The following is a 27,654-nucleotide window of genomic DNA, read 5'->3' on the forward strand; positions in this document are numbered from 1 at the left end:
ATATGCTGGGGACACCTGGGTGGCTCAGTGGTTGAGCATCTGCCTTTGGCTCAGATCGTGATCCCGGGGTCCTGGGATCGAGTCCCACATCAAGCTCCCTGCCAAAAGCCTACTTCTCCCTCTTGCCAGAGGGTTTAGATACAGAAATATGAGCAAAGAGAATGAAGGGTAAGGAAGAAACAAATACTACAAAAGAAGGGTCTTTCATCAAAATACAATCACAGATAGCCTCTAAGATGGCTCTCAGTCGCCTTTGCCCTCTTGTTTCCATACCCCTGTGAAATTACCTTCATTTGAATGTGAGCTTGTAACAAACTGAATATGCAAAAATGGAAAGTCATTTCTGAGATTAGACTGTGACTTCCACCTCACTCACTGCCTCTTGCTGGCCCTCTCTAAGCTGCCCTGTGCAGAGGCTCACATAGGAGGCTCCAGGCCAACAGCCAGTGAGGAACTGAGGCCCTCAGTCCAGTAGTCCAGAGGAGCTGAATCCTGCTACAATCATGGGAAGGAGCCTGGAAGCTGATCCTTCCTCAGTTGAGTCCTCAGATGACTGCAGCCCCAACTGATACCTTGATTATAGTGCTTGACAGACCCTGAATCCTACGCACCCAGCTATGCCATGTCCACAACCTGACCAAAGAAATTGAGATAAATGTTTGTTGTTTCAAGCCACTAAGTTTTGGAGTAATTGGTTATGAAGCAATACAGATATAAACTAAGGTCTGTAAGTAACTCAAGATTGAGCATGTGAGGTCCAAAGAAGAGGGGGGGAAAAAAAACCCATGACCTAAATAGTGATTCCACAGAGTCATCACCACTGATAATATTCCATCTTAATAAAAGCTCCACAGCCAGGAAGCATGGCTCTCTGTTATTTACTGATATACCCCCAGCACCTAGAACCATGTTTGGCACACAGCAAATATTCAGTCAATCTTTGAATAAATGAATACTGCCAGGTTTTTGTTTGAACTACTAAGATTTCTTATCTTTGTCTAGTTCCTGACCCTCAGCACTCTCACATTCCTTGATCTTCAACTCATCCCTATCAGAACTGTCTGACTGCTTCTGCCCTGAGGCTATAAATGCCCCATAGTGACACATAGTCTGGGAAACAATGTTAGAAGAGTATAGCTGGGGCCAGGTGCTGCCAGTATACAGTGGATCTAGATGAGCCTGGCTCTCAAGACTCTTCTGCCGGGACACCTGGGTAGCTCAGTGGTTGAACATCTGCCTTTGATTCAGGTCATGATCCTAGGGTCCTAGGATCAAGTCCTGCATCTGGCTCCCTGTGGGCAGCCTGCTACTCCCACTGCCTGTCTCTGCCTCTCTCTATCTCTCATGAGTAAATAAATAATATCTTTTTTAAAAAACCCAAAACTCTTATGCCTTTTCCCTCTCTCCCTTTTTTCCTTAACTGACTCCCTCCAGATCTTTCTTCCTATCCTCCTACTAAAAAAAAAAAAAAAAAAAAAAAAAAAAATCTAAATCAGGTTGTTACTGATATATGGGTGTTCCCTCTACTTTTTTTGTAAGGGTCATGATTCAATGTCCCGAAACTCAGAATTCACTCCAGGTCTTTTTTGAAGGTTGTGTGTTATGAATACTTCTTTCTAGTCAGATAAAATTCCTTAGCATCCAATGAGTTGACATTTTCTAACAAAAAGAAATATAAAGTCAATCCAAGGCAATCTTAAAAATGACCTGAAAAAATTCTGCTTATCAAAGAAACAAAGTGTTCACTAAAAATAGTATCAAAATACCCTTAGTTGATTATATGTGAGACAAAAATAAAGTTTCCTATTCTTCTAGTAGTCTCTCAGATAGCCTTCTTCTCAAATGAATATCAACACTGCAAATTTATAAGACTCTCCAATTTTTCAAGAATATCATACCTAAAACTACAACAGACACAGAAATATCTGGCACAACATCTAGCAGTTTTTTTAAAAATAATTTATTTGACAGAGAGAGAGAGCATAAGCAGGGGAGCAGCAGGCAGAGGGAGAGGGAGAAGCAGACTCCCCGCTGAGCAAGGAGCCCAATGCAGGGCTGATCTCTGGGAGTTGACCTGAGCCAAAGGCAGAGCCTTAACCAACTGAGCCACCCAGATACTCCCAATATCTGCAATTTTTGAAGAAATGAATATTTGGAAAAAGCCTATAGACCAAATTTTAGCCACCATGAACAGTAAAGAGTATCTACTGGTTCAATGAATGGAATAACACTTACAAAAATGAGATTGTCCAAAACTCAGATTTTTTTTTTATTAGAGACAAAGAGAAAAATAACTATAGGTGATGCCTACTTTATCTCACAGCAAGCTTCTCCTTTACATTATCCTATCAGAACCAACCTTTTGCTTATGTGGTTTGTATATTTGTTTTTGCTAATGACTAATCAATTTATTTAAACTAAGTAAGGTGCAACATGAAATTTTACTTCAAGTAACAGAGTCAAAAATTTTAGATAACAGGGCCACCTGGGTAGCAAGGGGTTGAGTGTCTGCCTTTGGCTCAGGTTGTGATCCTGGGGCCCTAGGATTGAGTCCCATCTCGGGCTCCCCGCAGGGAGCCTGCTTCTCTTTCCACCTGTGTCTCTGCCTCTCTGTGTCTCTCATGAATAAATAAATATAATCCTACAAAAAAATTTTAGACAATAAAAAATACTACAGCAAAATTTCTAGTAAACTTAATATCTGGGACGTCTGGGTAGCTCAGTGGTTGAGTGTCTGCCTTCAACTCAGGTCATGATCCCAGAGTCCAGGAATCGAGTCCTGTGTCAGGCTCCCTGCAGGGAGCCTGTATTGCCTTCTGCCTATGTCTCTGCCCCTCTCTCTCTCTCTGTGTCTCTCTCATGAATAAATAAATTTTTTTTTTTTTTAAAAAGGTAATATCTGCTGTGGTATGGTATCTCCAAAGAGACTTAGAGTGTCTTTTTCTTCTCCAGGATTATGGAAAAGAAGTGATTAAAGAGATGATGGAAAAAGAATAGGCAATAGATCCAAACATCTGAGGTTCTGAGATTCCTACTCTCCCCCCCCCCCCAAAAAAAATATGAGGCCTTTCCTATTCCACACCTAAGAATATCATATCCATTTAATATTTTAGGGAGTCAGGCTGGGTTCCACTAATATTCCAGTTTTTACTGTAATGTGCATAGGTCACTCACTCAGGAAATATTAACTGGGTAACTACTCAGTTCCAAGGAATTGCACTGAAAACAAAAATAAGACTTAAACCTTTATATCCTTGAAGTTTAATAGAACATCATTTGATCTATTCTAGGTGTATTTGCTTCACTTAGGAGGAGTAAAGAAGCATAGCATATTATTAAGCACAGGCTACAAAAACCAACACCTATGTTGAAAATATTTATCTGTAAAACTGATGTCCTAAAACAAAAACAAATGAACCTCATTCATAGATTTTCTTGAAGGAATTTCAGTAAATCAAGTGTATGTAACCTTAAAAGTGACAATACTATTAAGCAATGTTCAGAAAGTTCATCTCTGAGATATGAAAATAACCATAATGCTAACTTAGTCACTAACAATTATAAATATATACAATAAATGAGTGATCCATGACTAATTATAGCATGGCCTACATTTTTCCTACCTTTATAATCACCATATGATAAATACTCAAGAAGAACAAGAAAGTTATCAAAGTGTGCTTGCTCAGGAAAAAAAGAATACATAAATATGTATTTGATAACCTCTCAGTTTACCCTGAACAAAACAAAATAAGTCAATATAACAATTAAGATGTAATTTAAAAGCCATATTCAGGGGCACCTGGGTGGCTCAGGTCATGTCCCAGAGTCCTAAGATGAAGCCCTGCATCGGGCTCCCTGGTCAGAGTGGAGCCTGCTTCTCCCTCTCCCTCTGCCACTTCCCCCTGCTTGTGCTGTCTTTCAAATAAATAAATAAAATCTTAAAAAAATGAAAATAAAAGCCATATTCAAGCCATAGCAATAAACACTATAAGCAAATTTATTTATCATGTCATCAATATTGATTTTACTGATTCGATACACTATCTTTTTTTTTTTTACCAATCACATAGCCAAAAATAAAAACCTAAACCATTGTTGCAAACATATATTCAACAATGTCGGGACACCTGGGTGGCTCCGTGGTGGAACATCTGCCTTTAGCTCAGGTTGTGATTCCTGGGTGCTGGGATCGAGTACTGCATTCAGTTCCTAGAGGGAGGGCCTGCTTCTCCCTCTGCCTATGTCTCTGCCTCTCTCTCTCTGTCTCTCATGAATAAATAAAATCTTTAAAAAAAAAAAAAGAAAGAAAGAAAGAAAGAAATTCAACAATGTTGTTAGTACAGTGAATTCTACAAGATTCCCAAATCCTTAGTATTGGTCAAACTATGACATCAGTTTCAAAATAAGATGCAGAATCCATTGTATAGTATGCTGAGTACTGAATCTGTAAAGTGTAAAAGCTTCTTGAATAACCAATGCCCTAGAGGAGCTTTACATAGCTTTCCACGGTTTAGGAATGTTGGAAACTGATCAGCACTGCTTTTTAAAAAAAAAAAAAATTTTTTTTTTAAATTTTTTTTTAAGGCATGATACAGGCCACAAGTTAACAGAAATACAAAATAGAGTTCTGCAGTTATTTCTGTGTGAGGACTCCCTGATTACAAAAATCATCTCCTTTGGAAAAGACCATGCGGCTACACATTGAGACATTTAGAAGCCTGTGAACTTTACGAGAATCTTTCTTGACACGGTGGTTTTTCTATCGTTGCGGCAGAGATTCTAAAACATTGGGAATGTTTTTAGCAGTAACTGAAGGTAGGATTTCAAAGAGAAACACAGAATGCAACGCTTTCAAGAGAAAAGGATGCAAAATTGTGCTGTTGGAAATTCAGTAACTGATATAAAACAGCACTTCGCAGTTAAAGGAGAGTATTATTTTTGGTTAAATAAGGCTGAGACTATCCACTGTAGGGGGCACCTAAGGATCCACGTTTATCTCCAACTTCGTCACCCTATAATATACGATATGAAACAAATGTTTCGAGGGATACGTTTTCCAAAAGGTACCAACTCTGCACCAAAAGGGTCAAAAGCCCCCAGAGGACGCGGGGCGCCAGAATAAAGCGCATCCTCAACAATATCACTCCTATCTAACAAAATGTAAGAGAAGTTGCATCCCGCTGTCAAGGTTTTCAAGGTTTTTCCGGGGGGTGAGGGTTTGGGGCGGGGGCGTGGACAGATTCGGGAGACAGCCGCTCAAAAAAAAAAAAAAAAAAAAAGCGAAGGAATAAAGAAAGACGTTTTTTTCCGATGAGAGAGTCCTCCGAAGACACAGGCCTAGGAGGGGAGCGCCAGGGGCCCCCCGAATCCCAGGCTGGACAGCATTCCTCAGGTAGGGGACGCGTCACCTGAGCCACAGGTGTCAGCGACAACAGCAAGGACCGAAGACCCCGGCGCAGCCAAGGGCAGGCTCAGGGCAGGCTCAGGGGAGGATGCGAGGCGGGCTCGTCGCCGCCCGAGCCCCTCGCCGAGCGGGCCCGGGGGGTCGGGGGTGAACACTCACCTGCGGCCGCCGAGGCTCCGTGGGAAACCGCCCACGGGAAGGGCCGTGCGGGGCTCAGGGCGGCGAGGAGGCCGGGCCCCGCGCAGCCCCAACCACTCTGCTCCGTGCTCACCGCCCCAGGACGGCGATGTCCAACCGCCACCAGCCCCGGCGCCGCCGCAGCTCGCCGAGAATTTGAAGGCAAACCCGCCAGGGTCACTTCCGGTGCTGGGGGCGGCCTCGGCGGCTCCAGCGCTCGCGAGGCGACGCCCCGGGAGCGAGGACGCCGGGCGGCGTGCGCGCGCCGGGCGCCAGGCGGGGAGGGGGGGAGGGGGCGGGGCTGCAGGGGCGCGCCTGCGCAGTCCGCACCGGCTCCCGGCGGCGTTCGGGGCGGGAGTGGGGGTGCGCGGCGTCACGCTAGCCAGCATCCCGCGTCGTACCTTGGTATCTTCTTCTAGGTTCTCGCTCCCTTTTCCTCCCATTTGATTTTCACCGTGCTCCTCAGAGCTTAGGAAGCCAGGGGGTGTGTTTTACTGGTGAGTGCCAAGGGCCGAATAATTTATGACAGATCCAGTTTTAGAACCAAATAACGCAGAATTCGACTGAGGCGCTGGTCACGACCCAAGATTGATAACATAGGGAATGGGTGAACAAAGATGATGCGGACATGCTGCTCGTGGAGTTTTGTTTTCTTGATTTATTTATTTTTATTTTTTGGCCATCATTTCAATGCAGGCGGACAACACAATACTGTGATGTGCCAGGATTTGCAGACGCGTGCTCCAGGGTACAACTGGCCAGGCTTCCTCAGCCTCAATCTCCGTCCTGTCCCAACACCTAAGAGGCAAGAGGTACGAGACGCGTTCTCCTTTAGGAGCGCATGGTCATTGAAATCATAATCTTAAATCATCGCAGTAATTTAACACAGATTTATGCAAAGGCATTCAGTTCAAAGGAAAGCTATCCATTTATTCCACTGATATTTATTGAGCAACTACTATGCTGTTGACACTGTGGTAGGCATCAGGTGTACAGCAATCACAAAAATATAATGTCTCCGGATGCCTGAATGGCCCAGCGGTTAAGCGTCTGCCTTCCTCTCCGGGCGTGATCCTGGGGCCCTGGGATGGAGTCCCGTGGGGGGCTCCCTGCAGGGAGCCTGCTTCTCCCTCTGCCTGTGTCTCTGCCTCTGTGTGTCTCCCATGAATAAATAAACAAAATCTTTAAAAACATACGTGTAATGTCTCATGGAGATTAAAGTCACACATTTTAAAATTTATTTATTTATTTATTCATGAGAGACACAGAGGGAGGCTCCATGCAGGGGCCCACAATGTGGGACTCGATCCTGAGTCTCCAGGATCACACCCCAGGATAAAGGTGGCGCTAAACCACCGAGCCACCTGGGCTACCTAAAATTCTCAGCTAAGTAGAGAATAACAGTGTTGCTGTGGATAGGAACTCCACAGTAACAGAGCACCGGAAATTGTAATTAGTTTACTATCTAACAGAGAAAGAAGCAGAGACATCGGCAGAGGGAGAAGAGGCTCCCTGCTGGGAGGCTGATGTAGGACACCATCCCAGGACCCTGGGATCATGACCTGAGCCAAAGGCAGGTGCTCAACCACTGAACCACCCAGGTGCCCCGACATTGTTGAATTTCTGTTTACAATAATGGTTTAGGTTTTCTTTTTAGCTATGTGATTGGTAAAAAAAAAAAAAAAAAAGTGTACCAAATCAATGTGATCAATGTTGATAACATGACACGATAGATTTTTCTTGTAGTGTTTATTGATATGGCATGAATATGGCTTTTATTTATTTTTTTAAAATTTAATTTATTAGAGAGAGAGAGAGTGCATAAGCAGGGGGAGCGGCAGAAGGAGAGGACAAGCAGGCTCCCTTCTGAGCAGGGGATCATGACCTGAGCCACCCAGGCACCCTTGAATATGGCTTTTATTATTTTTTTAACTTTTAATTTTTAAAGATATTGTTTATTTATTCATGAGAGAGAGATACAGAGAGAGGCAGAGGCACAGGCAAAGGGAGAAGCACATTCCCCATGGGTAACCTAATGAGGGGCTCGATCCCAGGACCCTGGGATCACACCTGAGCCAAAGGCAAATGCTGAATTGCTGAGCCACCCAGGCTTCATAAATGGATGAAAATTATTTTTATTTGGGGCACCTGGGTAGCTCTGTGTCTCTCATGAAAAAATAAAGTCTAAAAAAAAAAAGAACAATTTGGGGAGGTACAGATTAATTACCCTAGTTAGGCTGAATCTACTTTCACCTTTTATAGGTATGCAAAGGTATGCTGAATTATAGAGACCATTTGTACTTATAAAACTTTTCAAACAGAGGCACCTGAGTGGCACAGTGGTTAAGCAGCCTACTCTCTTGGTTTCTGCTCAGATCATGACCTCAGAGTCCTGGGACAGAGCCTGATTCTCCCTCTCCTTTTGGCTTTCCACCCTCCTTTCTCTCTCTAAAATATATAAATCCTTAAAAAATTTTTTCTCAAAACAAAGTGAGTATGTATTATATAACTACATTATATAATACTATATATGAAATAATAGAACAAGCAAAACTAATCTAACAAAAAGCTGATCAGTGTTTACCTGAGGCTGGATTAAGGGTGGGAGGAGGTAAGAAAAGGATTAGATTTCATAGAGGCATGAGGAAAGGTACTGAGGTGATGGAAATATTATATATCTGAATTAGGGTAAGGGTTACACAAATGTATGTATTTATTAAAACTCTTCCAAGAGTACATATAAAATGGATGCATTTTATTGTGCATAAATCATATCTCAATGAAGTTGATTTTTATTTGTTTTTAAATATTTTATTTATTTATTCATGAGAGACACAAAAAAAAAAAAAGAGAGGCAGAGACATAGGCAGAGGGAGATGTATGCTCCATGCAGGGAGCCTGACTCAGGACTGGATCCCAGGTCTCCAAGATCACGCCCTGGATTGAAGGCAGGTGCTAAACCTCTGAGCCACCCGGGCTGCCCTAAAGTTGATTTTTAAAGTGAAAAACCTCCAAAGAGAGGCTTACATTCACCAGTTCAGTTTCTTCACTATCTGTACCAGTTTGGGAAGACTAGGCTAAGCTGTAGTAGTCTCTAAATCAGAGGTTTCAAACAACAGGATTTGTTTTAAGATTTTATTTATTTACTCATGAGAGACACAGGCAGAGGGAGAAGGAGGCATCATGCAGGGAGCCCGATGTGGGACTCGATTCCAGGTCTCCAGGATCACGTCCTGGGCAGAAGGCAGGCGCTAAACCGCTGAGCCACGTGGGCTGCCCAACAAGATTTGTTTTTTAATCAGAATATAAACCCCCTAATAACAAAAAGAACTCTGAGCTTACCAAAGGGGCTATAAACTTGTGCTCCTTTGAACACTATTTTTTTCCTCAATTACTCTATGTGTTCACAGCAGAATGAATGCAGGCCCTGGGACCTTTGGCATGGGGGGTGGGAGGGTGGGGAAGAGGTAACTTGCACAACTTCTGCCCACATCTCATTGGCCAGAGCAAGTCATGTGACCAAGCCTACCTTCAAAGGGACAGGGATGTGCAATTCTGCAGTGTGCTCTGAAGGAAAAAACGGTATTTGTATACCACACTCATGACTACTACACTAAACATTTATTCTTTTTTTTTTTTTTTTTAATTCATGAGAGGCCCAGTGAGAGAGGCAGAGACACAGACAGAGGGAGAAGCAGACTCCCTGCGGGGAGCCAGATGCAGGACTGATCCCAGAACCCTGGGATCATGACCTGATCAGAAGGCAGATGCTCAACCACTGAGCCACCCAGGCTCCCCTAAACATTTCTTCTTTTACAAGGTAGCTTCTACAACCACCAGCCTTCTAATGTGATTGTGCCCAAACTGATGCTCAAAATTATTATTAAAATTATAGGGGATCCCTGGGTGGCTCAGCGGTTTCGCGCCTGCCTTTGGCCCAGGGCAGGATCCTGGAGTCCCGAGATCGAGTCCCGCGTCGGGCTCCCGGCATGGAGCCTGCTTCTCCCTCTGCCTGTGTCTCTGCCTCTCTCTCTCTCTCTATGTCTATCATAAATAAATAAAAATAAATCTTTAAAAAAAAATAAAAAATAGGGGATCCCTGGGTGGCGCAGTGGTTTGGCGCCTGCCTTTGGCCCAGGGCGCGATCCTGGAGACCCGGGATCGAATCCCACGTCAGGCTCCCGGTGCATGGGGCCTGCTTCTCCCTCTGCCTGTGTCTCTGCCTCTCTCTCTCTCTCTCTCTCTCTCTCTCTCTCTCTCTGACTATCATAAATAAATAAAGGAAAAAAATATTTAAAAAATAAAATAAAAAATAAAATTATATATATTTTCCTGGTGAATGGTCAGATTAATTTGGCAAGATGATAGGACACATGAAGGGAAATTATGGAAATAGAAAGAGGGGGGGCACCTGCGTGGCTTAGCTGCTTGGGTATCTGTTTTTGGCTCAGATCATGTTATTGGGGTCTTGGGATGAGCTCCTTTTGGGCTCCCTGCTGGGGTGTGGGAATCTGCTTCTCCCTCTCTCTCTGATCCTCCCCCTGGCTTGTGCTCTCTCTCTCTTTCTGCCTGTCTCTCTCTCACTTTCTCATATAAATAAATAATAAAATCTTTAAAAAAAGAAAAAGAAGTAGAAACATAGGTACCAGTAAAGGGTGTAAACTTTATTCAATAGACAAAAGGAGCCATTGAAAGTTTTCAAATGAAAGCATTAAGTTATATAGCAAATAGATTAATTTGGCAGCTGTGAGGAGGAAGATTTGAAGGGGGGGAAGAAGAGGCTGGGAGGCTGTTGTAGTGACCTCTGGTATTACATAGAAGATAAAAGATATTTCTAGAATAACTACAATAAGTCATTTTTTAAAATTTATTTTTAAATTTTAAAAATTTATTTTTTTAAAGATTTTTTAATTTAAATTTATTTTTATTCATTCATGAGAGGCAGAGAGGAGAGAGAGAGGCAGAGACACAGGCAGAAGGAGAAGCAGGCCCCATGCAGGGAGCCTGATGTGGAACTCCATCCAGGGTCTCCAGGATCACGCCCTGGGCTGAGGCGGTGCTAGACCGCTGAGCCTCGGGGGCTGCCCCAAATAAATAAATTTTTAGGCAGCCTGGATTGCTGAATGCTACAGAAAAAAAAAAAATATATATATATATATGTGTGTGTGTGTGTGTATGTATATATTGCACCACCATGAAGATTGATGTACCATAATTGTGTATCTTCCAAACTACCTGAAACATATTTTTCTGCATATTCCACCTCAGTTCTCTCTCCTACTCTCTTCACATTAGTTATTTCAGACTTTCACCATTTTCCTCAAGCGAGCCACCTGCCCATTTCTGTCCTTTAAGCAAGTCATTATGTCTCCACCCTGGGAGAGAATGGAAGCTAGCAGAGTGAAATTTCCTCAACTTGATCCCTGAGTTTGAGACTGCCATCTGGCCACCAAATACTCATTTTCCTTACTTAGTAACAGAACCAAGCTTGATGAAATTGGGCCATCTGGAATAAGGACTACATTTCCAGACTCACATGCAACTACTAGGTGTGGCCATGGATCTAACTTCTGGCCAGGAAAAGTGTTATGTACAACTTTAGGAAGGCATCTTAAAAGGAGAGGCCTTGAAGCTCCCCCATACCCTCTCTTTTCATCCCTTCTTTTTACCAGGTGAGAACAGGGAAAAAATGGATAAAGTATAAGCCACCAGCCTTTTGAATACAAGCTGTATGATGAAGATAGCAGAACTGAACAGACGAAGTGTGGGCTTTGTGGAACTGCCATACCTGCTGTGGACTGCCAACTCCAGATATTGCATGCCTAAGCAATGACTTTTGTGTTGTATATGCAGAGAAACCTAATCACAATACACGGAGCTCTACTTCACACTTGCCCTTTGGTTTTTGCCTCCCATTTCAATGAAAGCTTATCTTCCTTTGTCTACACCCAGGTCCTCCACTTGAATTTAAAAGAGTTTGAATTTAAAAGAATTTAAAATAAAATAAAAAATTTTATTTTTATCTACTGTTTTGTTGCTAAGCAGGCAATTAGGGAACCCCGGGTGGTGCAGCGGTTTAGTGCCCGCCTTTGGCGCAGGGCGCGATCCTGGAGACCCGGGATCGAATCCCACGTCGGGCTTCCGGTGCATGGAGCCTGCTTCTCCCTCTGCCTATGTCTCTGCCTCTCTCTCTGTGTGTGACTATCATAAATTAAAAAAAAAAAAAAAAAAAAAAAGCAGGCAATTAACTTGATTTGATTCGCTGGTGGGTAGTACTTCAAATGCCAGTTAAACTTTTCATTCTGGGATACCTGGGTGGCTCAGCAGTTGAGCATCTGCCTTAGCCTCAGGGAATGATCCTGGAGTTCCAGGATCAAGTCCCACATCCAGCTCCCTGCATGGAGCCTGCTTCTCCTTCTGCCTCTCTCTTTCTGTGTCTCTCATGGATAAATAAAATCATAAAAAAAAAAAAATTCTTCTCCACAGATGTGTGGTAAATGATTCAGCTAGAGATTTGGGGATTTCTCAGCCAAGATATCATGAAAATTAGATAATCTAGTGCCATTCCTTTCTTCCAAGGGTTGACTTCCATCCAGAATCTGCCTGTTCTTGGTTGCACTCAGTATTTTTAAGTGGCTGTTTTTGTATTTTCCCCAGAGTTTATAACAGTTCTGGGTAAAGTCAATCATTAGGAGCTTATGTGGTCATTGTAGAAACAGAATCCAGTTATTTTTCAGGTAGGTCATTTGGGTGCTAGTTTAGCTAATAAACCTGAAGGACCAGAATGAAATCAAAGAATATAGTTAGAAAGCTATTGCAGTAATTTCAGGTAAAAGCTCAATTCTGGCCTCAACCAGAGTAGTAACAATGAGGCTGAAGAGGAATTAGAGAAGAATGTACAAGGTAAAGTAACTGAGTTTCATGATTGATTGCATGGGAGATGATCAGAGTACAAAATGACCTCCTTAAATTGTTTTGCAAATCAGATTATGGATTATATCAGATTATAAATTCTATATTAATTAGGGTATAAGTTCAGCAACAGTAACAAATGGAGATGATACACACACACTCACACACATACAGACATTCTGCAGTTTATCAGACCAGCCTGGACAGACAGCCCCATACCACACATCTTTCAGGTAACCAGGTTCTTTTCTTTTTTTAAATTTTATGTTTTTACATTTTTTGAAGATTTTATTTATTCATGAGAGAATACAAGGGAATATGAGAAATATGGGCTGCTCTAGCAGGGCAGTCAAAATTTGGACAGGGATGGGGGCTCTATTCACGAAAGAATGAGAGAACTGGGCAGCCTGAGTGGCTCAGCGGTTTAGCGCCACCTTCGGCCCAGGGCATGATCCTGGAGACACGGGATGGAGTCCCACATCGGAGTCCCTGCATAGAGCCTGCTTCTCCCTCTGCCTGTGTCTCTGCCTCTCTCTTTCTCATGAATAAATAAAATCTTTTTAAAAAAAAAAAAAAAAGAATGAGAGAATGGATGCTGGGGAACAAGAGCAGCCTGTGTCATTAGCCACTCTGGGAACCAAGAACTCATGAGAATCCCTTTTTCCACCACGGAACAAATTTAACCCTTCTCCGGGGGAAACAAAGTCCCACCCAGATTCTGAATCCAGCAGTATGTTTAGGATCTCTGGATTTAAAGTAGGAATAAGGAGAGAATAGATGTTAGGGACAACAATAACTGCCTATGTTTCAGACATCAATTTGACCTCTTTCCTGTACTCTTCACACACACAAGTAGATAAACTTTTGTGTGTTTGGCTTTGGCATAACAAAGTAGAGTCACAAACATGCCAAACGTGGGTTTATAGTATAGTATAATGAATCATAGGAATATGCAACTTGCATCAGTTATACAACAGCCTCGAGTAGACTAAAAATAATTTTATAAGGAAGTGCAAACAAAAGAATAAAGGAGACTAAGAATGATGGTAATGCTTGAAAAAGCAAAAAGAATACAAAACTAAAAGTGTTCATCCATGTAAAGCTGATTTAAGATACAGCATCAATATATGTATTTTCTCTGGTAGGCAGTCATGAGATAAAGGATTATAAATAAAACAGATTATCCAAGTACGTATTTTAAAAATTTTAGAGTGGACTCATGATACAAATTGAGGAGTCTGATAATCAGGAAGGTTTAAATCTGTGCTGATCTAAAGGAAGCCTTTAACCTGAAATATTTATTGTACTTATGTTGGGCAAAATGAAAACTGTCTTAGACTAACTCTACTCAGTTTGCCTTACCCCTATTATTAGTTGTATATATTTTAATCTAAAACATTGTATTTTTAATAATAAATTTTGAGAATAAAGATTAAAATACATTTTTGAAAATGAAATCAACATACTCAGTGCTTAGTGCTAGTCAGCTCTCCACACATAATTGAAAGACTGGAATTATTATTTTTTTTATTATCCCAGCAAATGTTACACTACAGAAAATGATTGGGAAAATACAAATAGAGTCATTAAAAACACAGGCTGATTATTCATATCTACTACATTCAGAAGTATGCAAAAACAATTTAGTTATATTGCAAAGCTGTAATTCCTTTTCCTAACAAAGCATTATTTTAAAAAACTGTAGTGTCTCATTGATTCAATTTTAATACAAAATACTTATATACACAATACAATATAAAAGTAAACTGTGGTATAGTGCCTTCCACAAAGGGATATATTAAGGCGCTTTACAAATATACCAATATGTTGACCCAAATTACTTTTTGCTTTAGATTAAAATGAACAGGCTAAATAAATGTTTCACTTTAAATACCGAAGGGATTTTTGTTTATTAAAGAAAAATTTCTAAAGTACCTTAGGTAACAGCAGCAGCAATATCTAAAACTCCTCCCACTGTATTCTCTAATTTCTAACATATTATTAAGTCAGAATAAAACATTTCCGCTCACAGTTTTGCATTTTGCAACAGCAGAAGGTAATAACTTTTTTAAAAGTCAATCTCAAAGTGACTTCTTAGTCATACATTCTATAGTTCCTATTACAAATAAGGTAGAAAAGATATAGCAATAAGGCCTGCCTTAGAATGTCACTGGACAATACATAACAGTATCTACAATTACATAATTATAGAACACATTTTATAAATACTATTGATATACATAAAATGGGGATAAGTATAAGAAAGACAGCAAGTTTTTTCATGAATGGGAAAATTATTTGAAAAATAAAACACGTATAACCAATGTTTTCACTCTATTTCAATTGAAAGCATATACGTTTTTTCATGTTCTCGTATTTTTGGTCAGGAAGCACCAGATTCTGTGCTAGAAGGACTGGATATGGTTTGGGAATAAGATAGCTAATAAGTATATCCAGAATGTTAAAACTGCAGATACCAAAGGCTTGTCTACTGCTTCACATAAACACAAAAAGCTTATGTTGTCAGAGGAAATTTTAAAAGAACACAAAATTTGTAGTGTCAACACAGATTTTGTGGGGAGAGGGGGAGGAGACAGCACCTTAGTTTTCCTACAACATAAATGTAACAAAGTTGGTTTTGTACATTGCATTGCAGCACAATCCAAAGTAAAACAACTAAGTGGAAATTCCAATAAATCTGACAGAAAACCCCAAGAGCCAGAGGGATATCTTAAAGTTTGAGTACTGAGTTAAAAATTCTTGAACTACTTTGTTTCGAATAGGATTTTATAGCACTAATTGAGTGTTCCATGAAGTAAAGACTGCCAACTCATTATAGTGCCCTTTCTTCAATTCTCTGATTAGAAGTCCTTCAGAAATATTTCCATATCAAGCCTATAACAAGTCAAACATTTATTTCAGTGCCCTCAAGAGTATGTTTAAATGCCTTAGTGCTGTACCAGCAAGAGGGAGGCATTCCTAGGGATATCTTATCACATGGTATAGACTTTTTCCATCACAGATTATCACTGTTTATACAAGATGTGCTTATCTGAGTATCAGTAAATTTAAAACAAAGTTCTTAGTTTAACATATCAGTGTTCTTATAGGATACAGGTCCTTAACCAAGTCTGTGAGTTTTCAACATGTCCAGAATCCCTAAGACTGCACGCAGCATCATATATGCGTGTGTGTTAATATGCATTTTTCCAGGAAGAGAGTCCCTACCTTTCACCAGATTCTCAAAAAACCAATGAATCTCAAAGACCCACCGCTACACAATGGGTTATCCAGTGGTTTACAAGCTGAGCTCTGAGAGGGACACCTATACAAAGGTGGGAAGTGTGAGCTAATAAATCTTCATTGCCCACCCAATTCAACTGGAACAGCTTTGCCTTTAATTTTACTTACACGTATTACTTCCACTAGCTTTTTTCCATTAGTTTGAAAATCACTAAAATTATGCCTCTTCTGATCCAGACATAAAGTTTTGATAAAACAATTCCCTATCAGTGGAGCTTAAAAAAAAAGGAAGTAAAATATAAATTTTACTAATGTCAGAATACAGCCCTTTTCCCCTTCCTAAAAGAGAAGCTAAATGTATTTTGGTATAAAACCATTAAGTGTTCCTTAAAACCTAAGCATTATATATAACAGGCATGCTGTATAAAACATATTATTTAACCTTAAGTTAGGAGGATTTGAATTTTCTACTAAGACCGCTATGTAACTTTTTTGCTAATTACTAATGGCCACCTTAAGAATTAAATAATAATTATTTCACCAGTTAATCTGCCCAAATAGCCAGATTTCCTTTGCCATAACAATCCATGAATACAGTACTGTTCTGAAAGAGGAAACATATAACATTACTGATGACATAACCAAAACTGTCAATATATAGAAAAAATACTTTTTCTAGTGAGTACCCACTAATAATTTTTCTAATTAAAGTTTCATATGAAACTGAAAATAATCTCTCTGCTTAGGATGTGGAAACTTAAAACAAATTTTTGAAGTAAAAATATGAAAGATTTTAGCATTCAGTATTGTAAATTTTGACTTATGGCAACTTTGTTCCCTTTTAAAATCTAGAAGCAGCATTAAAAAATATCGGTATAGAAAGAAAAATGGTAGTGCTTTGCTTCTTTTAAAGCCAGTAATTCTTGAGAAATAAATGCTAGAAGATTAAATATTCCAGAGGGAAAAAAAACAGATACTTTGCATTATTTTTTCTTCTGATGAACATACTGTTTCAACCCTGTATTTCTTAGTTCCAAGATGTAAATTATCAGATTATCATTAGCCTAGGTACACTCACTGCCATAATGGCTTAATTTCTATAGCTTATTTTGTACCAAAAACAAGGTTATGGGGTAAACAAAAAAGAGCTCTGTAAATGTGGGGTACATATTTGGTTAAAGCAAGATAAAACTAAAACTGTCTTTCAAAAAAATTTCAAAAACTCTTGTCTTAAAATTATTTAGTGTATGTACAAATAGATACCAGGCTTCTCCTTTTAAACAAAGCACTATATTTTATTTTAAGTACTTTAAGTACCAAGAACTGACTATAGTATTCAGTTCATAATTTACTTTCTTTATAACAATTTTTTCTAAATTACTGATTAAAAAGGCTGGAATAAATTAACATTTTAAAAAGATTTTCCATAATTTAGGAACATAAAACATTGTACACAGAGCACTCATACAAAGCTCTGTCACATTTGCATAATTTTACTCTCAGAGCCTCAAAAAACTCTATGTTTCGGGTTTTTTTCCAAATCCTCATTACAATGATTTCCTAGTGTGTTAAACATACACTAGATCACGATTTTTGATCTCTGAGCCTGTGTGCTGATCATCTTCATCTGACTGTTGCTCTGAGCCTTGTGAATTAATATATTCATATTCAATTGGCTTTGGATAATTATATGGGTAGCCATTGTCATCAAAAAATCTCCGAAAGGTAAATTCATAGAAAGCATGTTCAGGGTGCTTTCCATTTTTATACCATCCGTTGAGAGTGTCATTTACGTTTTCTTCCTCATTATCATCACTCCATAACTTATCAGGATCAACAGGATCAAAATTTGATGTATCTGTTGGGTGTGTGATTTTAGGAATATATGAAGCAGACTGCTGTCTTAGGTCGCTAGAGAAATCAATTGTTTTAAAAAATGGATGAGCTTTTATTTCATCAGCCCCATTCTTGCCTAAGCGATCTTCTGGTCCTCGGCAAAGTTTAATAATAAGATCAGAAGCTTCAGGACTCAGTTTAGCTTGAGGTGGAATGTGAAGAGATGTCTGCCAGTTGATAACCTTTAAAAGAGATTTTTAGAAATTAGGAAGGAATTGATAAATAAGAAAAACAAAAATTTCCTTGAAGCTTTTTTTTTTTTCATTTTAAAAAATTATTTATTTATTTATTGATGAGAGACAGAGAGAGAGAGGCAAAGACATAGGCAGAAAGAGAAGCAGGTTCCATGTAAGGAGTTGGATGTGGGACTCGATCCTGGGACTCCAGGATCACGCCCTGGGCTGAAGGGAGGTGCTAAACTGCTGAGCCACCCAGGCATCCCTCCTCCAAGTTTTATAGCAAAAAGTTTTACCAGACTATTTGCATCTTTAAAAATAAATTGCATGGTATTTTGCCTTTCTTACCTTTAATAATGAGTGAATCAATGGTGAGAAATAACCTTTCCTCCCATTCCCTCCTCTCCAGGCAATTTATATTCATATTACAAGACTCATCATTTTAAGTTTTAGCTCCTCTTTTAAACTTCTACCTATGGCAGAAAATGACTATTTCTACTGTGCCTCCTGTTTCATGTATTTACTGGTATCATAGTATCTCTAATACTTTGTGGTATCTATTTATGTCTATGTCCTTCTACCACAGATAAAATTCCATAAGGCTACAGACCATGTTTTGTCTTTCTCAGTGCTTGGCAAGTTGCCTGGCACATAATTAATAGATGTTCAATAAATATTTATTCTGGCTTTGAATAAAACAGAATGAGGGAGAGAGGGAGGTGGGAAGGAAATAAAGAACGGAGAAAGAGAAGGAAGGTAGTAGGTAATCAAATATTTTTTACACTTGAGTTTTGAAAGTTCTTTTTATAGTCTAGATACAAGCCTTCTGTGGGAAATATGATCTGCAAATATCTTCTCCCAAGCTGTAGCCTGTCCTGTCTTAACTGTGCAATTTGTTTTTTGTTTTGTTTTTAAACACTATTATTTTTTGAGAGAGAGACAACGTACATGAGTATGCAGATGCATGCATGAGGGAAGAGCAGAGGGAGAGGGAGAGGAAAGACTCTCCAGCAGACTCTGAGCTGAGCATGAAGCCCGACATGGGGCTCTATCTCATAACCCTAAGGATCATGACCTGAGCTGAAACCAAGAGTCGGATGCTCAACCGACTGAGCCATTCAGGTGCCACTTGACTGTCTTTTGTATACTGAAAGTTTTAGATTTGATGAATTCCAATTTCTCAACTTTTTCTTTTATGGATCATGATTTTGGTGTCATTTCTAAGTATTCTCTGCCTAACCCTACCTAGGCCATAAAGATTTTTCACCTGTTTTCTTCTAAAAGTATTATAGCTTTATATTTTATCTCCAGATTGATGATCCATTTTGAGTTAATCTCTACATAAGAATGAAGTTTACATGGAGTTTCAGTACATACTTTTTTTTTTTTTTTTTAAGATTTTATTTATTTGAGAGAGCACACACAAGCCAGGGAAGAAGCAGAGGGGGAGGGAGAAGCAGACTCCTCACTGATACAGAGCTGGATGTGGGGCTCAATCTCAGGACCCTGGGATCATGAATTGAGCCAAAGGCAGATGCTTAACCGACTGAGCCACCCAAGTACCCTGAGTTTCAGTACCTTCTGTATGTGGCTGACCAGTTTTTCCTATTATCATTTGCTGAATACTATTCTTTCTCCATTTGCACCTTTGTCAAAGATCAAATGGTCCTATTTGGGTGGTTCTATTTCTCTGTCCTGTTCCATTGACTGTTTGTGTCCTTTTGCCAATATCACCCTGTGTGAATTACTGTAACTTCACAGTAAGTCTTAAAATCAAGTAGTTGATTCCTTTTTCTTCTTATTTTATATTTAAATAAATAAATATATTTCAAACAGTATTAAATAATTATTAAATAAATATTAAGTAATATTAAATATTTATTTATTTACTTATTTAAAGATTTTATTTATTCATTCATGAGAGACACAGAGAGAGAGAGAGAAGCAGAGACACAGGCAGAGGGAGAAGCAGGCTCCATGCAGGGAGCCCGATGTGGGACTCGATCCTGGGACTCCAGGATCATGCCCTGGGCAGAAGGCAGGTGCTAAACCGCTGAGCCACCCAGGGATCCCCTAAATATCTATTTTTAAGTAGGCTCCATGCTCAGTGTGGAGCCCAATGTAGGGCTTGAACTCACAACCCTGAGATTAAGACCTGAGCTGAGATCAACTCAGATGCTTAACCAAGTCACCTGGCAACCCCTTTGCTCTTCTTCTAAAAAACTATTTTCATTATTCCAGTTTCTTTGTCCACCCATATACATTTTAGAATTGGCTTATCTATTTCCTCAAAAATTAGAACAGAATTAAATCTATAGATGAATTTGAAGATAAGCTTTACTATGTTGAGTTCTCCAACCTATTAGCATGGCATGTCTCTGTATTATTAAGATCTTTCTTGATTTCTTTCATCAGAGTTTGTAGCTTTCAGCATATAGATCTTATTCATGTATTATTAAATTTATACCTACATATTTCAATTTGGGGAAGCTTCTATAAATGGTGCTGTTTTTAAATTTCAGTTTCTGGTCCTTTATTGCTTGAATATAAAAATACAATAGATTTGTATTTATTTATTTATTTATTTATTTATTTATTTATTTATTTATTTTTTTTAAATTTATTTATGATAGTCACAGAGAGAGAGAGAGAGGCAGAGACACAGGCGGAGGGAGAAGCAGGCTCCATGCACCGGGAGCCCGATGTGGGATTCGAACCCGGGTCTCCAGGATCGCGCCCTGAGCCAAAGGCAGGCGCCAAACCGCTGCGCCACCCAGGGATCCCTAGATTTGTATTTATTTCTATTATATCCTACAAACTAAGTAGTTCTATGGGTTCTTTCATAAGTTCCCTGGGATTTTATTTATTTATTTATTTTTAAGATTTTATTTATTCATGAGAGACACAGAGAGAGGCAGAGACATAGGCAGAGGGACAAGCGGACTCCTTACTGGGAGCCTGATGTGGGACTTGATCCTGGGACTCCAGGATCACATCCTGAGCTAAAGGCAGACGCTCAACCACTGAGCCAGCCAGGCATCCCACCTGGGATTTTCTATATAGAAAATTATGTCGGGACAGCTGGGTGGCTCAGCGGTTAAGCATCTGCCTTCAGCTCAGGGCATGATCCCAGGATCTGGGATTGAGTCCCACATCGGGCTTCCTGCGTGGAGCCTGCTTCTCCCTCTGCCTGTGTCTCTGCCTCTCTCTGTGTCTCTCATGAATAAATAAAATCTTAAAAAAAAAAAAAAGAAAATTATATCGTCCTCACTGAATGGGGGCAGTTTTTATTTCTTTATCATCTGTATGCCTTGTATTTCTTTTGTTGCTATACTACACTGGCTAAGACTTCCAGAACTATGCTTATCTATGCTGGTAAGAATAGATATCCTTGCCTTGTTCTTGATTTTAAGGAGAAAGCATTCAATTTTTCACACAGCCACATACATACATACATATGTATATATGCATTTACTTTCATATATACATATATTAAAATGAAGGTGAAATAAAGACACTTTCAGACAAATTGATCTGAACAAAACCTGAGGGAATGTGTTACCAATAGACTTATAGGTGACTGACTCTTGATTTCAGCTCAGGTCATGATCTCATGGTCCTAGGATCGAGCCCCATATTGGGCTCTGGGCTCTGCTTGGGATTCTCTTGCCCCCTTTCTTCTCTCTCTGCCCCTCCATGGTGTCTTTCAAATAAATAAAGTAAAAATCTTAAAAAAGAAAAAACAAAAAATTCTAAAGAAAGATCTCTCTCTCTTTTATTTTTAAGTAGGCTCCACACCCAGTGCAGAGCCCAGTGCAGGCTCAAACCCACACTCCTGAGATTAAGACCTAAGCTGATGTGATGCCTGGGTGGCTTTGACTCAGGGCATGATCCTAGAGTCCGGGGATCGAGTCCCACATCGGGCTTCCCGCATGGAGCTTGCTTCTCCCTCTGCCTATGTCTCTGCCTCTCTCTCTCTTTCTCTGTGTCTCTCATGAATAAATAAATAAAATCTTAAAAAAAAAAAAAAAGACCTGAGCTGATATTAAGAATTGGATGTTTAACTGCCTGAGCCACTTAGACACACCAGAAGTTTTAAATATCTTCTGTTAAATGCAATGAAAGAAGTAGTTACAACTTAGCAAGAAGCAACAGAAGAGATAACTTCACAATCGTCAAATAATGATTAATAGTGAGTTAGTTCAAGAGTTAACCAGGTTTAAGAAAGTGGGGAGGATTGTGGAAGATGGGAAAGAAAGAAGACATCCCCTAAAGAGGAAATGGTATGAACAGAGGAAGAGAGGGCAAGTTTGGACTTTAATCCGTGGACATGGGAACCACTAAGGGGTTTTTAATGGGACTGCTGATGGTCCAAATTGTGCGTAACTTCTCATTTAAGTGCCAGAGGTAATTTCAAGTGGAGATATATACTTTGTAGTTTGGAGGTAGGAGGTGCATGGAAGGGAACAAAGTCACGAGCCAGAAGGTGACAAAAAATAAATTAAAATAAATCTATAAACAGTACTAAAGACTTCCTTGAGAATGAGTGAGGGGGAATATAGCACTATAACAACAGTGAGAAGATGCAGAGTAGAGTTCACCTGAGGATTTTAGTGGCTTTCTATAACCTCACAAATTCATTTTTAGGAAAATGAACTCTTATCCCCAATGGGAGGCTCAAAGTCATGAATTCATGACCCCAAGATCAAGCGGTGCTTGCTCTATTGACTGAGCCAGCCAGGTGCCACATACAAGTTCATTCTTAAATTCCAGATTAAATTTTCCTCCTCTAAGTAAAAGACTGCTAAAGGTCTATGATATAAGGACTATGTGACAATCCTTTGGTACAGATTCTATATCTTACCTTCATTTGTGTTTCTAATGGTGTTTGTGCCAAGAAAGGAGGCTGTCCCACCAACATTTCAAAAAGAATTACACCAACACTCCACCAATCACATAACTGTGTATAGCCTAAAATAAGATACCAAAGTTATAGTTATTCATAAACTTTTAAAGAAGTGCTCAGGATACCATCAAAATTAATTTTAAATCACCAGCTAATTCTATAGAAATTAATATTTTTATTATAAACCTGAAAAATAAGTCATGTGCTAATTAAGTTTCAGCTGGTCTAAAAGACTATTGAGATATTATGAAACTAATGTTTTACCTGTTCGTAACAATACTTCAGGTGCAATGTAATTGGGAGTCCCAACCAATGAATGTGCAAGGCATCGCTGGTGCTGGCGTGCAGCTCTCCGCTCTAGTGGTTTTAATCTATCTCCACATCGACAGTTAGAGGGGTCACCCCATTCATTACTGAAATCCATACTATCTTGCCGTGGATGGTCACCTGTGTAGTAAATAGATAAGTAAATAAAAGCCTCCAGCACAAGAATGTACCCAAAGCCTGTTAATCTTTTAGCATCACAATTTAGATTTAACAATACTCTTCCCTTGAGACAAATTAAGACACAACATAGGCCATTTCGTTGATGGTGTTTATTATTGGCTAGAGCCTGTGCTCTGAGATCTCAATAGGACAAGTTTTCCCCCCCAAAAAATTAGCACAAGATTCAGTAATTTACTTGATGTTAAACGATCATAATGAAAGTCATGAGTAGATAGGATCAGGAATCTGTTACTCAGACTGGTCCCCATTACTCATCTGAACAAAGTTTCAAACAAATTAGATCCGTGTTTCATTCACTCAACAAATGATAAGAAAGATAAGGTTCTTCTCTCAGGTAGTTTCTATATATGGAACAAGCAAAACAGATACATATATAACAGAGTGATGCGCCCCATCTAGAGAATCAACACAGGATAATATGACAAACATACTAGGTGGCTCAGGAAGACTAACTGAAGTAACATTTGTGAAAAACAAGGACTCAACCATTTGAAAATCAGGGCAAGGCATTCTAATAGAGTAACAGAAGACCAGTGGCAATAGTAGAGAATGGAAGACAACAGAGTGGGAGCCAGTACAGTTGGGTTTTATAAGCAAAAGAAATGATTTGCCTTTTATTCCAAGTACAGTGGGAAGATATTGGAGTGTGAGAAGCAAGAGAATGACGAGATCTGATTTTATTTTTTTAATTTTATTTATTTTTTGAGAGAGTGGCAGAGAGAGAATGAGTATGGGGGAGCATGAGCTGGGGAAGGGGCAGAGGGAGATGAAGAAGTAGCCTCCTGCTGATCAGCGAGACCATATGGGGCTTGATCCCAGGGCCTCGAGATCATGACCTGAGCTGAAAAGGCAGATACTTAACCGAGACACCCAGGTGCCCCATAATCTGATTAATGTTTTATTTTTTATTTTTTTTTTTTTAAAGATTTATTTATCTATTCATGATAGACATAGAGAGAGAGAGAGAGAGGCAGAGACACAGGCAGAGGGAGAAGCAGGCTCCATGCTGGGAGCCTGATGTGGGACTCGATCCCAGGACTCCAGGATTGCGCCCTGGGCCATAGGCAGATGCCAAACCACTGAGCCACCCAGGGATCCCCTGATTAATGTTTTAAAAAGAAAACATTAACTGCTGTGTAGAAAATAGATTATAGGAGGACAACAGTAAAAAGTGACCAGTTCAGAGACTATTGCAGTTAAGCTTGGATTGTGATGGTAACAGTGAAGACAGAGAAAGGTGAACAGATCCAGGGTATTTTTAGAGGTGGAATAAGCAGTATTTATTGATGGATTAAACGTAGAGGGTGTGAAAGAAAAAGAATCAAGGATAACTAAGTAGGTGGTGTTAGCACAATTTACTAAAATGGGGAAGCCCTGGAGGGGAGAAATTAAGAGTCGTTATTGGCAATGTTAATTTTGAAAGGCCTATTAGAAACACACATGTGGTGCCTTGGTGGCTCAGTCAGTTGAGTGTCTGACTCTTGGTTTTGGCTCAAGGCATGATCATAGAGTCCTGGGATCAAGCTCCGTATCAGGCTCTATGCTTAGCATGGAGTCAGCTGGAGTTTCTCTCCCTGTGCCCCTCCCTCCACTTGTCCACTCTCTCTAAAATGAACAAATCAATCTTAAAAAAAAAAAAGAAAGAAAGAAAGAAATACACATGAGAGAGAGAAGCCATTTCTAGAGAGAGATTGGGAAGTCACTGATAATGAGATGGCATTTAAACTTATGACTAGATGAAATCACCTAGAAAAACACATCTGAAATTAACCTGACTGTAATAATCATTGGGGGTGTTTGATTAAAATACAATTTCTTGGGGTGCCTGGCTGGCTTAGTCCGGAGGGCACATAGCTCTTGAACTCTGGGTCATGAGTTCAACCCACATCAGGCATGGAGGCTAATTAAAAAAATAAAAAGCAACCTCTAAAAAAAATGAAATACAGTATCTCCCCTCCAGTGAAGATTTTCAATTAGAAGACTGGAATAGAGCCTAAGAATCATATTTTTAAGAAGAACTTCAAGTAATTTAGGTGAATCTGGGAAGACAGGTTCAGATGTTTCAGTTCTACCCATTTAATATCAATTTACTGTGTTCACTTAAGCACAGGAGGCTAATAAGACTTACCTCAGAAGATTACTGTAACCCTTAAGTTAGAATATATGCAAAGAACCTAGTCATAGTAAGTATTCAAGAATTATTAGATCAACTTACACTTCCATTAGCGCTTTGAAGGGATCTTGGTGAGGCAGTGTGGTGTAGTAGAAATAACATGGCCCTGAAATCAGACAAACCTAGGTTCAAAGCCTAGCCCTTATACTTCTTTTCTGTCTGACCTTGGGCAAGTTACTTCGTCTAACTAAGCCTCAGTTTCATTTTTTTTTTAAGCCTCAGTTTCTTTATCCTGCTTCAGTAATATTGTGAAGATTAAACAAAATTATGTATATAAAGTGCTTAAGGTTGAATAAACTGCGTAATAATTATACAATGGAATCCTAAATAGTAGTAAAAAAAAAAAGATGTCATAGGCAGTAACACAGATCAACCTCAAACATGAACACTGAAGAATATATATAGCATGATTACATGTAAATAGTGTGCAAGACTAGACAAAATAAAATAATATTGTTCAGGGTTACAGACATATGTGGAAAAAGTATAGAGAAAAGTAAAAAGCTGATTACAGAAGTCTGAAATAACGGTTACCTCTGTGGAGGAGTAAAGGGAAAGTGATCGTTTAGGGCCTTTAATAGTACTGATAATCTAGTTTTTGTTTTTGTTTTTTTTTTTAAATTCATGAGAGACACACACAGAGAGAGACAGAGACACAGGCAGAGGGAGAAGCAGGATCCATGCAGGGAGCCTGACGCGGGACCTGATCCCCAGGCTCCAGGATCACATCCTGGGCTGAAGGCGGCACTACGACGCTAAACCACGGAGTCACCTGGGCTGCCCTGATGATCTGGTTCTTAAGCTGAATGGCAGGTATGGGGCTTCATTTAAAAATTATTTTTAAAATGTTATTTGTCTGACATATTTCAAATTGAGAAAACATCAAGAGGTGAACTCAGTAATGTTAATGATATTTAGAAATAACTGAATCTAACATATTCTTTCATTTCATAAGTCTAGATGTCTAAAGGATTCACTCACATTTATCCAACAGTTAAGACCTAGAATCAAGACTTCTGGCTTCTATCCAGTGGTAATACCATCTTATATCTTATTGCATTAATAAATCATATTAATATATACAAATTTTATGATTTTACTCACCACTCTGATAGTACTTAGAATCATGTGTCCATCTGAAGCCAGTGCAGAGGCCGAAGTCAGTCAATTTAATGTGACCATCACGATCAATCAAAATATTATCAGGTTTAATATCTCTATGAATAAAACCCATTTTATGAACACTTTCAACTGCACAGGTAAGTTCTGCTATGTAGAATCGTGCCAGATTTTCTGGAAAGATGCCCATTCTAATTAATAGGCTCATCATATCACCCCCAGGAATATAGTCCATTACAAAGTATAAATTGTCCTTATCTTGGAATGAATAATATAGACGAACTACCCATTCATTATCAGCTTCGGCCAGGATATCCCTTTCAGCTTTAACATGAGCAACTTGATTTCGAAGCAGAACATCTTTCTTTCGAAGAGTTTTTGTTGCATACAAAGCCTTAGTGTCTACTTTTCTTGCTAGACAGACTTCACCAAATGCTCCTATTCCTAGTGTCTTTATCTTCACAAACATAGACTTGTCCATTTTAGCCCTCTTAAGACGGATGTAATTAGACTCTTTTTGGCAAAGCATCTTTCTCATTTGATCCTGCGCATCTTGAGATAATCCAACCTAGGCAAATAAACTGAAGGTTAAGTGAGGAATTATCTTCTATATCAAATATTATAAAAAATAGTTTGGAAAAAACTCAGGCATATATTTAAAGGTTAAATGCATAATAATTTTTAATAAAGCATGTTAGAAATCTAGAATATACTTCAGAGAAAATTAATTATCAAAGTGCAGCTTAAGGGATAGTTAACAGGATATACAAAAGTGAGTATATACGCAGATTCTGCTGTGAAGAGCAAGAAGATAATACCAACAGTCAGCCTTCAACTGTTCTCTAATGCATTCCCAAAAAAGTTCCCAATGTGCAATAACCAAACATTTGTTAACATGCATCCTCACCTATCTCTCCATGCAGACTCACCCCAAATTATGTGATTAGATTGTTTTCACTATATGCTAATCTTGTGGAACACGAAGAATTAAAATATTCTTCCTATTTTACCTATCATGAAAAAAAAAACCTCTGCCTGTCCAGATTCATTTATTCTAAAAACTGATGTATTAAGAATAAAAGAACGTCTTCTCTAAGCTAACCATTTATTAATAGTCCATCTTTCCTTTCATGTTTCT

The 27,654-nt window shown here is 39.3% G+C and overlaps 2 protein-coding genes and 1 long non-coding RNA gene across 7 annotated transcripts in view; 1 reads left to right on the forward strand and 2 right to left on the reverse strand.

The window, feature by feature from the left end:
• The window catches only part of KATNA1 (katanin catalytic subunit A1), a 46,516-nt gene extending 40,679 nt beyond the window's left edge, over nt 1-5,837 (reverse strand). The window contains exon 1 of the mRNA XM_041744132.1: nt 5,567-5,837. The gene's annotated coding sequence lies outside the window, so the exon portion shown is untranslated. The remainder of the gene's footprint in view (nt 1-5,566) is intronic.
• Nucleotides 5,838-5,917: 80 nt separating this feature from the next.
• LOC121485365 lies at nt 5,918-11,472 on the forward strand. The gene is made up of 3 exons (XR_005986254.1): nt 5,918-6,081; nt 6,281-6,396; nt 11,257-11,472. It is a non-coding gene; the product is annotated as an uncharacterized LOC121485365 (long non-coding RNA).
• Nucleotides 11,473-14,006: 2,534 nt separating this feature from the next.
• LATS1 (large tumor suppressor kinase 1) overlaps nt 14,007-27,654 on the reverse strand; it is a 50,188-nt gene continuing 36,540 nt past the window's right edge. For 4 of the 5 annotated variants that reach the window (XM_041743803.1, XM_041743804.1, XM_041743802.1 and 1 more), the window contains 4 exons: nt 26,502-27,084; nt 22,982-23,164; nt 22,676-22,782; nt 14,007-17,817 (listed from right to left, as the gene is read on the reverse strand). In XM_041743803.1, coding sequence (XP_041599737.1) covers nt 17,308-17,817; nt 22,676-22,782; nt 22,982-23,164; nt 26,502-27,084 — 1,383 coding nt within the window. In that variant the 3' untranslated portion in view covers nt 14,007-17,307. Of the gene's footprint in view, nt 17,818-22,675; nt 22,783-22,981; nt 23,165-26,501; nt 27,085-27,654 lie in introns of those variants that run through there. The other variant, XR_005986054.1, reaches the window with a different exon arrangement.

Source organism: Vulpes lagopus, chromosome 2 (genome assembly GCF_018345385.1).
Source record: "Vulpes lagopus strain Blue_001 chromosome 2, ASM1834538v1, whole genome shotgun sequence".
NCBI classification, from domain to species: Eukaryota; Metazoa; Chordata; class Mammalia; order Carnivora; family Canidae; genus Vulpes; species Vulpes lagopus.